Below are 15,469 nucleotides of genomic sequence, written 5' to 3' on the forward strand. Positions count from 1 at the left end.
TAGTACATAGTACTAAACAAATTATACACATATATATGTATAAACCAAGAATATGCAGCCCAACATAACCCATAGGCTAATAAAGCCATCTTTACATATTTTCTGCAGTATGAAAATAAACTATATAAACAATGCAATAAACAGGCATGAGCCTAAAAAGCATTCCATAATCTGCAAAAAACCTTTTATTTTCATCAAAGAATTTGTAATAAAAGGCAATTAGCCTAAGAAGGCTGCATACAGAAAAACTATCCCTGTACAGAAAATCAGACTGACACCTCGCCTTTAAGGCCTCAGAGAATCTGAACACTTTGCCTTTAAGGCCTCCAGGGGAACTCTGTTCCCATCATGCACCACAGGTGACAGTTAGGTCAGTTCTTTTGTACGGTACAGTAAACTTAGCAGGTATCTGCATCCAGAAATACATTATTACTATATTCAAAAAACCATAAAGCTACTGCTCGCCCTGGGAGGCGGGAGGGTGCTTATGACTTTAATGAGTATACCCCTGGAAAAGAACTAGGATTACAGGTAAGTAACTAATCCTGCTCTTCCAGGGGATACTCATTAATAGTCATAAGCACTGAATAGAGTAGCAAGCTCGTACCCACAAAACGCGGGCGAACAGAAAAAATAATAACAGCTGTAACACACAGATCTCAGCTAGAATTAGCAAATACATTTCTGAGAGATGCTTGCCCAACTTGTGCATCTGCCTGTGTGTCTGAGTCAAGGCAATAATGGTGAGTAAAAGTATGCACTGAACGCCAAGTAGCTGCCTTACAAATTTATGCCATAGAAATGTTTCTAAGGAGAGCTATGGTAGAAGCTTTCCCTCTTGTAGAATGCGCCTTTGGTCTTACTGACAAAGACCTATTTGACAACTGATAAGCTAGAAGAATACAAGAAACAATCCATCTAGCAATGGACCTCTTAGATGCCCCAGAGCCTGTATTAAAAGGACCATAGTTAATGAACAAATGGTCTGATTGTCTCAAAGTCTTTGTTCTATCCAAGTAAAACTTAAGGACCCTCTTCAGATCTAAGGAGTGAAGAGCTCTTTCAGCAGGACCGGTAGGATTTGGGAAAAAGGTAGGCAAGGTTATGGCCTGATTAATATGAAAATCTGACACTACCTTGGGCAGAAAAGCAGGATGTGTCCCGAGTACCAATCTATTAGAATGAAACACAGTAAACGGTTCTTTGCAACACACAGCCTGAATCTCGCTCACTCTACGAGCAGAAGTAATAGCTACCAGGAACGCTACCTTCCAATTTAAGTGTTGCAAGGAAGTAATATGTATATGTTCAAAAGGAGCACCCATTAACTTAGTTAACACCACATTAAGCGCTCACGGTGGAGAAGGAGACCTGACTGGCAGATACACCTTTCTCAAACCTTCCAGAAAATCCTTTACTACAGGCATCCTAAAGAAGGAGGCCTGAGTAGGCGATTTTCTGTAGGCTGTGATCGCAGCAAGGTGGACTTTAATAGAATTAAATTGAAGACCAGATCTTGCTAAGTGTAAGAGATAGGGCAAAATCACCTGTTCCTGACCATGGATAGGATCAAAACCATTACTCTCACACCACAGATAAAATCGTTTCCACTTAAATCCATAGGATTTCCTTGTAGAAGGCCGTTTCGCCTCCTAAGGATGTGCATACAGTCAGAATTCAACTGCAAGTCTCCATACTGGATGACTTTAGGAGCCATGCTGCCAGGCGCAGGGAGGACAGATTGGGGTGGAACACTCTCCCCTTCTGCTTGGACAGAAGATACGGGCGACACAGCAATATCCTGTGTGGCACTTCCGACAACTGAAAGAGATCTGGAAACCACCATTGGCGTGGCCTTGTAGAAGGCCGTTTCGCCTCCTTAAGGATGTGCATACAGTCAGAATTCAACTGCAAGTCTCCATACTGGATGACTTTAGGAGCCATGCTGCCAGGCGCAGGGAGGACAGATTGGGGTGGAACACTCTCCCCTTCTGCTTGGACAGAAGATCCGGGCGACACGGCAATATCCTGTGTGGCACTTCCGACAACTGAAAGAGATCTGGAAACCACCATTGGCGTGGCCACTCGGGGGCAATCGGAATCATCCTGGAGTCGGTTCTGTACATCCTGTTGATTACTGTTGGTATCAACGGGGTCGGTGGAAAAGCGTACAGTAAGTTCTGACACCAGTCTATCAAAAGGGCATTACCTTGAGACCCGTTCTGGGGAAACCTGGACGTGAAGACGGGGCATTTTGCGTTTTCCGCATCTGCCAACAGATCGATATCTGGTGTCCCCATGCCTGGAATATACTGTTTGTGACTTCCTAGTTGAGAACCCAATCGTGAGCCTCGACGAAGTCTCTGCTTAGGAAATCCGCCTGCGAGTTGAGAGTTCCCGGCAGATGCACAGCTGTTATCAACAAGTCTCTCGCTAGTAACCAATTCCAGATGTTCTGGGCTTCTATGGTCATAGTCCTGGACCGGGTACCCCCCTGCTTCTTTAAATAATACATTGTCGTTGTATTGTCTGTTTGCACCAGGAGGGACCGAGACTGGAATGATGGAAACAGGGACTTGAGGGCTATATGAACAAGCCGTAGCTCCAGCAGGTTGATGTGATAGCCCTTCTCGGAGTCGGACCATAGCCCTTGTACTTGCAGAGGGCCCATATGAGCACCCCAACCCTGGAGTGAAGCGTCTGTGATCAGAGTCTAAACAGGAGGGTCTTGATGAAACGGAACACCTCATCAAGTGTGATCTCTTCATCCACCACCTGATGGAGTCCTTGGCGGACTGATGAAGAAGAATTCGATCCTCCCAGCATCCCGTCGTCTGACTCCACTGATCCTCTAGACACTGTTGCAGAGGACGCATGTGCAATCTTGCGTTTGGAAGTATGAAGATGCACAATGCCATGGATCCCAGAAGAGAAGATACTTGACGAACTGTCGGATAAGTGGATTGATGAAGCAGTTGACACTGACCTGATTGATAACCACCTCTCCTCCGAAGGACACACGTTCTCTTTCTGTGTCCAGAAGAGCTCCCAGGCAGTGGATCCGCTGAGTAGGGTTCATAATCGATTTCTTGACATTGACCTGGAGACCCAACTTGTGCATGAGATGAAGACATATGGACAGATGATCTTCCAACAGAGATTGGGATGAACTTTTTAGGAGCTAGTCGTCCAAGTAAGGATAAATGAAAATTCTGTTTCCGAAGGAAGGCAGCAACCACCGCCATACACTTGGAAAACGTTCGGGGAGCTGACTTTAGCCCGAATGGAAGTACTGCATACTGGTAGTGATGAACAGACACTTGAAACCTGAGAAATCTGCGATGCCTTTTGGAGTTTGGAACATGAAAATATGCATCCTTCAGGTCGATGGAACACATCCAGTCCCCCTGATGTAACTGAGGGAATATTTGATGGAGCGCTAACATTCGAAACTTCTCCTTTCGAATGAATCTGTTCAACAGTCTCAGATCCAGTATGGGCCTGAATTCTGCTTTAGGACCTTTCTTTTTCACCAGGAAAAAAACTGGAGTACAGACCTTGGTTTAGCTGTGGACGAGGAACTTTCTCTATTGCTTTCTTGCACAGAAGGATGTTTGCTTCTTTTTGCAAAAGCTTTAGATTGTGATGAAACATTGTCTTCGGACTGATAATGGGAGGAGGTTTCTTGAATTTTAGGAGGTAGCCATTTTGGATAATGCCGTTGACCCACCTGTCTTTTGTTAATCTTCTCCACTCATCCCAAGTATGACGCAATGCTTCCTCCTACCGGAGTGGACCACGGCTGCGGAGGAAGTTTCTTCTCATTGCTTCTGAGGCTGTTTTGCAGCAGAGGACTGTTGTCTGTTTCCTCCCCTGCCTCGCCCAGGTCTGCGCTGTTGAAACTGAGACCTCTGTTGGTTCTGGCCTTGATTTTGCGAAGACCAGTTTGACGATTGCCCATGTTGCTGAAACGACCTCTTGTCGTAAGGACGAAAATTAGAAAGCGGCGGAAGTCTTTCTTCTTCTCCAGGCCCACTGCCTTCAGAGTGTCCCGCTCCGACTTCATCTTGGACATCTCATCATCCGCATGAGATCCAAATAATGTCGACCCGTTGAAGGGTAGATTAACTATTTTTCTTTGGGCATCCGGCTTAAGACCCGTGAGACGTAGCCAAGCCGATCTTCTGGAGCATATGCCGTGGGCATAACCGTGCGCTGCAAGATCAGCCGAATCCGCAGCCGCACTTATACTTTGATTTGCCACCAATCCACAATCTCCAGGAAATCTTTCAACAATCTCCAGGAAATCTTTCTCATCTTCCTTTGGAAGTCTTTCCGCAAACGTCGCCATAGAGTCCCATAACAGGCGATCATAGCGACCCAGCAAAGCCTCAGCACTGGCCACTCTCATGACAGAACCAGCTGTGTTACACATCTTTTGGCCCAAGGAATCCATATTTTTACTGTCTTTCTCCGGTGGAGCAGATGAGACAGACGTAGCCGAATGGGCCTTCCTGGCTGCCGCCACTATGAGTGAATCTGGTGGCGGATCTGTGCGCAGGAACAGGGGGTCTTGAGCAGGTGCCTTATATTTTTTTGCAATTCTTGAGGGCCCTTATCCCACTGTCGCTGGCGTCAAGAATGTCTTCATTGCCGGTTCCAACAAACCAGGCACCAGTGGAAGAAGAGGCCTAGCAGAGGACTTATGATGTAAAGTCTCAAATGTGACAGAAGACTTCACCTGAGGCACTGTCATAGTAATGTTGAATTTGCTAGCCCCACGACACAATACTTCATTGAAGGTTCCTAAATCATCCACAGGCGAAACCCTAGAGGGTGGCGTTGATGAGATCGTGGGCGAATAGTCTCTGTAAGAAGACCTTGTTGGAGAGGAAGAAGCAGGAGATCTAAGTCTTCTCTCAGGGGTAGTAGATCGATGCCTACTGCGCTCCCTAGAGCGCGAACGCCTTCTCACTGGAGATCTGGATCTCCTTGGAGACCCACCAGCCGGTGGTCTGGAAGCCTCCATAGTAAGTGGTCTTTGATTAGGCCTTGGCTGCATTTTCCAATGACGGATGCTCTCTAGCCATCTTGGAGACATACGTGCAGGTGGTGTTTTACGCACCGGAGAGCCCTCCGGGGAAACCTGCACAATTTGCATTCCCAGTGAAGAGGAAGAAGCAGATGAGGAAGAACTCCGAATTGAATGTGGAGACCCAGAAGCTGGAGACTGCACCTCTCTGGAAACCAACTGTCTTTCTCCTGACCTGACTTTCTTGACATCGAGTCAGAATGCGCCACCACTGAAGAATCTTGGTGTGGCGAGGCTCCGACCACTGGAGATCTGTCCACCGATGCCCTTGACTTCAGGCCGTGTGAAGCAGACCTTGGAGGGTCATCCAGCACCCTCGAAGCTGATTCAGACCTCGACAAAGACCTATGAGCGGTCCGAGAGGCAGATCTAGAATGCCTCGTCGCCGCCCGTGAGACAGGTGGCGGAGGCCTCGACTTCCTCGACGTCGGACATTTTCTCGACGTCGACTGGTCTTTCTCAAGCCTCGAGCCCGAGGCATGCCTCGACGTCGAACCATGTCTCGACGGCGATCTGGATAATCTTCTCTTTTCAGGTCTCGACGTCGTACCTTCGTCTCTCGACGTCGATCTCACTCTTCCTCTTGATGTCGACCGCACTCTCTCTCTCTCGACGTCTAACGCCTTGCTCTCGACGTCGTCCTCACAGCAACCGACACCAGATGTATCGACGTCGATACGCTTCTCGACGGTGACCTCTATCTCCGCTTCGACGCCGACTTATGCCTCACCGGCGATGTCTTCGACGTCGATGCAGTTTTCTCTGGTCTCGACGTAGACGGTGATCTTGATTTCGACGTCACACTTACTTACTTTCTTCGACGTCGACGCTTCCTGATGTCGTTTTTTCTTGCTTTTACCTTCAGGAGAAGCAGATCTTCGACGTTTTGACTGAGAAGGGGACCTTGCAGATGACAATACACTCTTTGCCCCCTTTTCACGACGTCCTTCTCTCTCCATAAGCCCCAAAAGCCGAACCTTTTCTCTTTCCTTCAAAGTTCTGCTAGAAAGCTTGAGGCAATGGTAACATTTTTCCACATCATGTGTGGAAGGCAGACAAACCACACAAACAGAATGAGGATCTGTTTTGGACATCTTCTTCCCAGAGTTCCCCTGGAGGCCTTAAAGGCGAGGTGTCAGTCTGATTTTCTGTACAGGGATAGTTTTTCTGTATGCAGCCTTCTTAGGCTAATTGCCTTTTATTACAAATTCTTTGATGAAATAAAAGGTTTTTTGCTGATTATGGAATGCTTTTTAGGCTCATGCCTGTTTATTGCATTGTTTTTATAGTTTATTTTCATACTGCAGAAAATATGTAATGATGGCGTTATTAGCCTATGTGTTATGTTGGGCTGCATATTATTGGTTTATACATATATATGTGTATAATTTGTTTAGTACTATGTAATATTGTTATATATTTACACATATATATATATATATATATATATATATATATATATATATATATATATATATATATATTTATTATGTGTTCCGGGTTCCCGTTCATGGGCGGAGATTATTCAGTGCTTATGACTATTAATGAGTATCCCCTGGAAGAGAACTCTAGCCTAAAGAGTTCACACAGTATGACCCCAAACATATAGCAAAGATGATGCCACCACCTATTAAACATAAGGGGGCAATGTTTACTTGGGGACAGATTTTGTCGTTGTGCAGGTCTTTCCTCTACTGATGATTCACTCTGCGCAATACATGGCTCCACAGAAATCCGCCCCACTTCCTATGTTCTAGTGCCAGCTGCTGTAGCAAGAGATGAAACCAAGGTGTTGTGTAATGTTGCACTGCTTGCACAACCTTCTTTTGAAGAAGTAGCAGTTTGGGAATCCATTACTATGAAAGTTTGTTTATGATGAAATGGTTGTGGTTTTATGCAGCCCCAGAAGGTAGCATTGGACAACTAAAGCTTGTCTGTATCCTCTTTCTAGCTGTTTGTGATAGAGCTTTCGTGTTCTTTGTATGATCTCCAGACCTTTCACACTTCATATGGAGATTTAGAAACATATACCTCAGTGTAACATTTATAATAAGTACAATGCATATACTACAATAGCCACATACACTAACACATACAACATACATTTGCATGGGATTAGGTGATAAAACTGAGTATAAATGTGACTGCGCATTGACGAGACACTCGGCCAGTGCCAAATAATTCTTATTTAGTGAGCGAGGGGAAACCTTTATTTATGGAATAGTGAGACTTTTTTTCTGCGCCAAATCCCCTTGTGCAGTGTACAAACCCTGTACCCAGGGTGGGATACAACAGACTGTTTAAAAGGGCTGCCCTAGGCTTGTCACACAATAGGCTAGCGCTTTTAATGTTTCTTTAAATGATGTGTACACTCAGAATCACAAGGTTATGCTGCTCCCTTATCCCCCGGATATGGAGCTCTGTTTATAATGTTTCTTTATACAGCGTACATCCTTCTTTCAATAGTTTACAACACTTGACTGCTTGCAATCTCAGAAAGATCCCACAAACCCAGCTACATTGCTAAAACCCTGCATGAAAAATTGACCATGATTTACTTGTTGGATTCCTCGCTTTTCTTTCTTCAGTTACTCTTCTAACCTTCCATCCTCTGCATGCCTTCTATATCTGAGGATAGCCTCCTCAAAGTCTTGTTAGTGCCTTAATCCTTCTTATTGTAATTCTGAAATTGGCTGATACCTCATTTCATAGATCACAATCTCTCCTCTTTAAAACCCTATACCAAGAGCCACTAGAATTATGTGATTGTGGCGATTTTCGCATAGTTATAGATTTGCCACTTAATCTATCATCTGCTACATAGTCTGCAGATTCTAACCAAAAAAATGTTGTTTTAAGCTCAAATTGTTAAAAAGTTACAAAAAATATAGCGACAAGTGTTGCCGCATGTTGGAAGGCCCTTTACAAAACTGGAATGGTTACCTTTCTGTTGCTTATTGCTATATTTGAGTCACTGGTACTAATGAGGGGCAATCAATGCCCGGACAGTGTTGCCAAGTTTAGAAATCACTAAATAATGAAGTTAAACTACTACAAAATGTGCTGCATTAGGCCGCATAATTTGCCTTTTTCTAGCTGTATAATTTACTCAAACCAGCCCCATAATTTGGCCCTTTCCTGCTGCATAATTCCAGTGGCCCTGCCTATACCTGTAAACTAACATTACCTAATCTCCACCATCCCATCTGTGTCACCAATCGTTTACCAGAAACCAAGTAGCCCCACTAATGATCACACCTAATGGGAATGAATATATCACAAAGTAACTGGAGTAAATGCATGCAGTTTTTCTTAAAAGCACAAGACTAATCACAATAGAAACTATATTTTTAATTAATTGATTCACTATACTCCTTTTGCGCTAAAAACACACGTATTGGGTAGCTCTCTCGCGTGTTATAAGGCAGTACCACCTTGATTCAGACGACTACTGACCAGTCACCACTGAGCTGCGTGAGCGAATACGATCTCGCTAAGTAACGAGCGGCACTACAGCCAGGGCTTTAAGTGGGCCGGGTCTCAAGGGGTCTGAGCACCGGCAGTTTTTTAAAGGGGGCCTGGAAACGGGTCTCTATCGGGCTCTGTTTTGAGCCCTGGCACAGGTGGTCCGTTTTTTTTTTAGGACTGCAGTGACAGCACTTTGCAGTCAGGAAAAAAAGTGCCATGGCGCAAAACAGCCCGATAGAGACCCATTTCGAGACAGCAAGCACATAGATGTGCGCGTGCCCGCACTGCTCACTTCTCACTAGTGGAGAAGTTACGGCATAACGTCATGCCAGGAGACCGTTGTAGGGGAAGGGAAATCCTTTAAAAAGAGTCATTTTCTTTCTGGATTTCTCTTCTCCTTTTGAAACTCAGGAGCAGCAACATTGTGGTAGGGTCACCAGGGTTTTAATTGGAAGCGTTTTCAATATTATATGTAACAAGCCATAGTTGCAGCATATTTATTTTATGCAACTAATAACCATTGACAAAGCCAATAGTCCTGTCTTGTTGTAGGTATGATGTTACTTGTTGTAATCACATATCTGGATGCAATGACAGAAACAGCAAAATACAAGTTGGGCGGCACACTATGCTAAACACAGATTTTTAGCGTGTTTTAAAGGCACGCCCCTAATTACACTGGCCACGCCCCTTTGAGAGGCCCCCCCCCCCCAGTTTTTTCATCCCACTTAAAGCCCTGGCAGTCCTCTCGGGCCTCCCTGTGGGCGGCATCCTAAGTAGGTAGATTTGGCCCCCTACGGCTGTATGGGCTGCTGGGGATGCAGCCGAGAGTAGGTTACCTTTTGTGGGTGGTTTATGAAAAAACACAAGCGGGAACAACTTGGGCCTGACTGTGCACTAGCGCGGATGTGTGGGTGTGCGTATTATTAAGGAAATCACTGCATGCAACAGGCACTTGGTCTGAAGTAACGAGATGCCTGACTCTTGTGCGTGACAGAATCCTTTAATGTTTTAATTTAGTTTGTACTATTTCAAGATCAGGTATTATTTAAAACTTTTTTCTTTTCCAAAACAAAATGTGCGTGTTTGCTTATTAAAAAAATGTCCAGTATGTTTAATTGGGTGTAAAAATGCTGCACGCTGTAGTTGAACTGCATGAAACTTAAAAATTCAACGCGCATAAGATTGGTCTGTTCAACCCCATCTCCTTTTCCGGACCAAGACTCGTCCTGCAGTTTCACATTTGTTCTTTTGTCCTTCTTTCATGTCGTCGTTTAGTTAAATGTGCGAAGGGGGGTCTTGTAAAGGGCAGGGAGGAAGGGCTATTCTTCATTGTCGTCTATCAGCAGATCGCTGAGTGAAGCCTTTGTAATTCTAGTGCTTTTTCCAGCCGTTAGGAACGACCGGAACAAGAAGAAGAAGCAGGAGGCCCCAAAGCAGGAGTGCACCGAGAGCTACATCATCACCCCGGAGGTGGAGGATCTTGTGGAGAAAGTGCGCAAGGCTCACCAGGAAACCTTCCCAGCGCTCTGCCAGCTCGGGAAATACACTACAGTGAGTTGGCTGTAGCACTAGCCTTGCTTTAGTCACTTTGTTCTCATTCTTCACTTCCTCACTGTTCCCATTCTGGACACTTAAAGCTGTCCCGCTGGTTGTTTACTCACTGATATGCTTCTGTTTGTTTCTTCCCTTCCACCATTTGTACCGTCCATTTCCCCATAGTCGGCCTGAATACTTGGCTTATTAAACCCCTTGGCCCCTCCATTCATTTAGTAGTAAAGCCTCTCTTTTTGCTTACAAAGGTGGCGGCCATCTTGGAAAGGTAACGTTTTCTCTCCTTCTTAATAGAATCTCCTCAATAAAACAAAAATACTAGTGCCTATCACTAAGAATGTTTTCGATTTTAACGAACAAGTGTAGCAGCTACAAAACTCTAGTGCATGCCTTTAAAAAGCACGGCCCATTTCAACCGTATTGGCAACGTTTAAAACGACTCCAGTTAGTCATATTTTGCGAAGTGTACTTAGAAAAAAGCCCACTAAAGCTAGCTCCGTGTCCTACTGGCACAATGAATGGTTGGCTTTCCATATTTAACCTTGTTCCACAATTTTAACGATGGGTCCTTGTCAGATCATGATGGATGCAATATGTGTTGCCTGTCTGCCCATGTTCATTACAGTCCTCCAGAATTCGAATACCTATTATTCAACTGTGGCAGCCTCATTTACCGGGCATGGGCCGTTTCCTAGAAAATTGGACACTTTTTGTGCTCCGCATTCCATACCCTCTTTTCCTGTAATCCTTCTAACCCTTTGATGCCTCCCTGCTTTCCTGTTGTCGTCCTGGTACCTGCATAGTTAGTCTCTGAAGCCTGCTGACCGTCTATCTATCCCTGCTTGATTTCCTTTCAGAATAACAGTGCGGAAGAGCGGGTGTCTCTGGACATCGACCTCTGGGACAAGTTCAGTGAACTGTCAACCAAGTGCATCATCAAGACGGTGGAGTTTGCAAAACAACTACCCGGCTTCACCACACTCACCATCGCCGACCAAATCACCCTCCTCAAAGCCGCCTGCCTCGACATCCTGGTATGTGTCAGCCTGGTTTCCCTATTTCACTTGTGTTGTAAAATACTGGTTGTTTAAGAGGTGAGCGGTGCGGTGCATCGGGCAGCTCCTGCTAATACAGGTGCACTTAATTTTTCCACAAATGTCACCAAAAGGAACCTTTCCATGGAAAACCCGTACAGGAAAGTGAATCAGGCAAGCACAAAACCTGCTATTGGAGCATGGCCCTCCTTGGATTTGTAAAGCTTTGCTCATCGGTTCCTGGTCTGTGCTTAACCTCTTGATTTTAAATGGCCAGGAAGTGTACACTAAGATTTTGCCTCTCTGGGGACATGCATAAAATATCTTGGTCCTCCTCACCTGGCACTTATGGGCTGCCCAAAGTTTCACCTGACAGTGCCTGTCACAGAATAATCACCCAGTGGCCATTGGCTTTGAGGCATATTACAAGAGCTAAGTCCTAGCCAGTCATTTACTCTAAAATTTGATCAAATGTTTCTTTTTTGCTACCATATTGTATTGATTTGAGGCCTACCTCCGCATGGCTAAGTAGTGGCCCCACTGAGTTGTAACAAGCTGCGGCTTCTCTATGTTGTGCTGATTCCTGGCTCTGAGATGCATGTGGGTTGCGGCTCCACTCCTCTGAGGTGCAGAGTATGTTTTGCCGAGTAAAAGTTCTTCAGAGGTATGCTTCGACTTCTCAGAGTCATGCTAGACCATGCTTTACAGGTTTAATGTGCAGTCACAGCTGCCCAAGTTATGCTTCCCCCTATACTTGCAATGATTCTATCTGTATCCACCTTTAGATTCTGCGAATCTGCACACGGTATACGCCTGACCAGGACACGATGACCTTCTCAGATGGGCTTACGCTGAATCGCACTCAGATGCACAATGCCGGCTTTGGGCCACTGACGGACCTGGTCTTCGCCTTTGCCAATCAGCTGCTACCACTAGAAATGGATGACGCAGAGACGGGTCTTCTCAGCGCCATCTGTTTGATCTGTGGAGGTGCGTATAGGGGCACATATATGTAATGTGGTGATATGTTGCATGAGCAAAGGCTGGAAAGATGCTATGCTCCTTATTGTGACAATGAGATCTTGTAATTAGTTTTTGTACTTTGGAGACAAAATGGTGTTAGGGAAATTGAGGGGTTTCCCAGTAGGTAATTGCCTCTAAAATACAATAGATCAGGTGCTGCACCAATCAAATGTTAGGGGCACATTCAAGTTGCTGTTTATATACAAGGTTTCTCACCATGGCATCTGCTGTTTGTTGCGCAAGGTATGGCTTGTAAGATGGTGGATGTTTTCCCAGAAATCACTGTAATTTATGGGTCTGATCTGTCTGTATAGGATGAATTCAAGACCCAAATTCTCAGTCCAGGTTCAGAGACGCGAAAGGAGTTGATCTCTCTCTGTGCTTTTTCGTCCAAATATGCAATCTCCTCTAAGCCAATCATAAAAATGAGTGATACCTTCTCTAGATTTTTCTAGAGACACAGAGGTCGGTTATCTAGCCCCCCTGCCACTAAGGACTTAGGCCTAGATGTAGGTAACTTGGAAATACCGATTCCTAAATACCGAATTTTACCGATTCGGTATTTAGGAATTGGTATTACAGATGTAGGTAAGAATTCGGTAAAAATACCAAATTCTTAATATTCGTTATTACCAAATCGGTAATTGAGATTCGGTAATAACGAATACCTACGCATTCATTCCTTTGCCCATAGGAATGAATGTGAAGACATTCTGTATTACCGATTCGGTAATACCGGGAGGTATTTTAAGGGTGCCAGTGTGTCCAAAGGACACCCTGTTGCACCCCTGAAATGTACATGTGGCACACATGCATGCCCTAAGGGCATGGATGTGTGCCACATGGCACGTTTCAAAAAGTAAAAAAGTGTTTTTTGAAAGGAAATCGCTATTTACCACCAACTTGGAGTTGGTGGTAAATAGCGATTCCTTAAGGCTGAGGTGCACTGTTTTAAGTGCTACCTACATTGCATTTACAGAATCGGTATTACCGGTTCCTTAAATGCAAGGCCATAAGGAATCGGTATTAAGGAATCGGTATTTACTGATTCCTTAATACCGAATCCTCCCTACATCTCAAATGCCTAAATACCGGTCGGTAACGGTGAAATTTAACGAATTTCACCGTTACCAGCCCGTATTGGGCCACCTACATTTGGCCCTTAGTCTCTTAGTTAATGTGCCAATCTGAATTAGAAAACCAGTTTTACTGCTACCATTCCACAACACACTGAGCAATATTTGTGGGAGATGTGTTCTAGGGAACAGTCAATGACATGAGATGTTATGGGGACAAGTGGAGGAACCCAAAAGACACAAAGGATACATTTAAAGTATTTATTTTAACATAAAAATCCCAGTCAAGTGAACATTATATGAATTGTAACCACTACAAAGACAAATAATATGGTAGTAGCAATGGTTATGAAAAGCGTAAATAATAGATTCCACTCTAATATGATTGCTTTTATTAATCTATATGTTATGTTACGAGTTTTTGTATAGCGCTCGGCTGCCCCAGCTAAGGGGCGTCCCGGCGCTTATTAACAGTAAGAAGGGGCTACCGCCAGCGTAATCTAGTAGGCCCTAACACAACATTGGCTATGATTTTAATCCAAGGGAAAGAGATGAGTCTTAATGGCTTTCCTGAAAGGCAAAAGATCGTTTAGTCCACACAGTTGAGCCGGTAAGACGTTCCACAGTTTGGCCGCCAAATAACAAAAAGAACGGCCTCCCATGCGCGAACGCTTCATTCTGGGTACCACTGCCAGATCTTTGCCCTCACACCGCAAGGATTGACGAGGAACGTATGGAGTCAACAAAGAACAGAGCATGGGCGGGGTTGCGAGCTTCAAGATCTTAAAGGCTAGACATAGGACCTTGAATTGGATCCGATTGGCCACCGGAAGCCAATGGAGCCTCTTCAAGGTATCTGCTACCTGATGGAAGCGGGGGAGACCTATCAAGGTTCTTACAGCGGCGTTTTGCACACGCTGCAGTCTTCCAACCTCCGCCTGGTTGGCCCCCAGGAGCAAAGAGCTCGCATAGTCCAGGCGCGAGAGGATGGTTGACTGCACAATGAGCTGACGTGTAGACGAATCAAAACAATTTTAAAATGGGTTTAAGGTTGCGTAGGATTCCAAAACAGGTGGCTGCCACTTTTCTAGTGTGAGTAGTGAAGTTAAGCAAGGAGTCAATCCAGACTCCAAGGTTTTTTACTTCTGATTTATGCTCAGGGACGGTCCCCAGACTCTCCGGCCACCAGTCTTCTCCCCATTCCGACGCATTTTTTCCCACCAGTAGGACCTCGGTCTTGCTGGCATTTAGTTGTAGATAGTTCGGATTCTTCCAGCTGGCTACGGCCGTAAAGGCCATGCTTGAACTTGGACACACTCAAAGCGACAGGCTCACTCAGGGCTACCACTAGCTGAGTATCGTCAGCATATGAGATCATTGAAAGGTCCCATTGCTTGGCGATCTCAGCCAGTGGTTGAAAGTAAATGTTAAATAACGTAGGGCTAAGTGCCGAGCCCTGGGGTACTCCTTGCTCGATAGATCGTTCGTTTGGACAAAAATGGTGGGGTGGAGACCCAGAAGGATCTTCCGGTCAGGAAGGCCCGAAACCACTCCAATGCGGTACCATCAATACCGGCCCCCTTCAGCCTGTGCAACAGGACCTCACGTGAGACCGTGTCAAAGGCGGCACTGAGATCCAATAGGATCAGTGCCGCCGTTTGACCTTCATCCAGTATGGTCCTGAGATGTTCTGTCATACACAGCAGTGCTGTTTCGGTGCTGTGGCCAGCTCTGAAGCCATGTTGTGAGGCGTCCAAGATTTCATTTGCACAGAGAAATTTTGTCAAGATGTTATTGACGTGTGTTTCTGCCACCTTCGCAGGCCAGGGAAGCAGAGAGATCGGCCTGAAATTCTCAGGCTTAGCAGGGTCCAGTGTGGCCTTTTTAATGATGGGGGACACCCATGCCTGTTTCCATTTGACTGGTATTACGGCAGATGCAAAGGAGGCATTAATTATTTGGCGATGGGGGTCGAGCACCAGAGCGGGTGCCTCTCTGAATTGAGCAGGTCTTAACGGGTCCGCTGGCGAGCCTTATTTAATTTTGCCACACAGTTTAAGAAAATCGTCCTGAGTCATTTCTGGAATGCTCAGGAGTTTCTGGGTTGGCTCTGCGTTACAAGGGGCAAGACCAGGTGTGGAGATGAAGGAACCGTAGATCGTCCGGATTTTCTCCACGAAGAAGGAGGCCAAGTTTTCACAGTGTGTTTCGGAAGCAACCAT

General features: G+C 45.3%; 1 protein-coding gene across 2 annotated transcripts in view; it reads left to right on the top strand.

The window, feature by feature from the left end:
* The window catches only part of LOC144807486 (retinoic acid receptor alpha-like), a 123,081-nt gene that overhangs the window by 95,663 nt on the left and 11,949 nt on the right, over positions 1 to 15,469 (top strand). The window contains exons 4-6 of one of the 2 annotated variants that reach the window (XM_078673125.1): positions 9,939 to 10,114; positions 10,972 to 11,148; positions 11,934 to 12,138. In XM_078673125.1, the coding sequence (XP_078529251.1) occupies positions 9,939 to 10,114; positions 10,972 to 11,148; positions 11,934 to 12,138 (558 nt within the window). The remainder of the gene's footprint in view (positions 1 to 9,938; positions 10,115 to 10,971; positions 11,149 to 11,933; positions 12,139 to 15,469) is intronic. The other variant, XM_078673126.1, reaches the window with a different exon arrangement.

This window comes from Lissotriton helveticus, unplaced genomic scaffold (genome assembly GCF_964261635.1).
Source record: "Lissotriton helveticus unplaced genomic scaffold, aLisHel1.1 SCAFFOLD_575, whole genome shotgun sequence".
NCBI classification, from domain to species: Eukaryota; Metazoa; Chordata; class Amphibia; order Caudata; family Salamandridae; genus Lissotriton; species Lissotriton helveticus.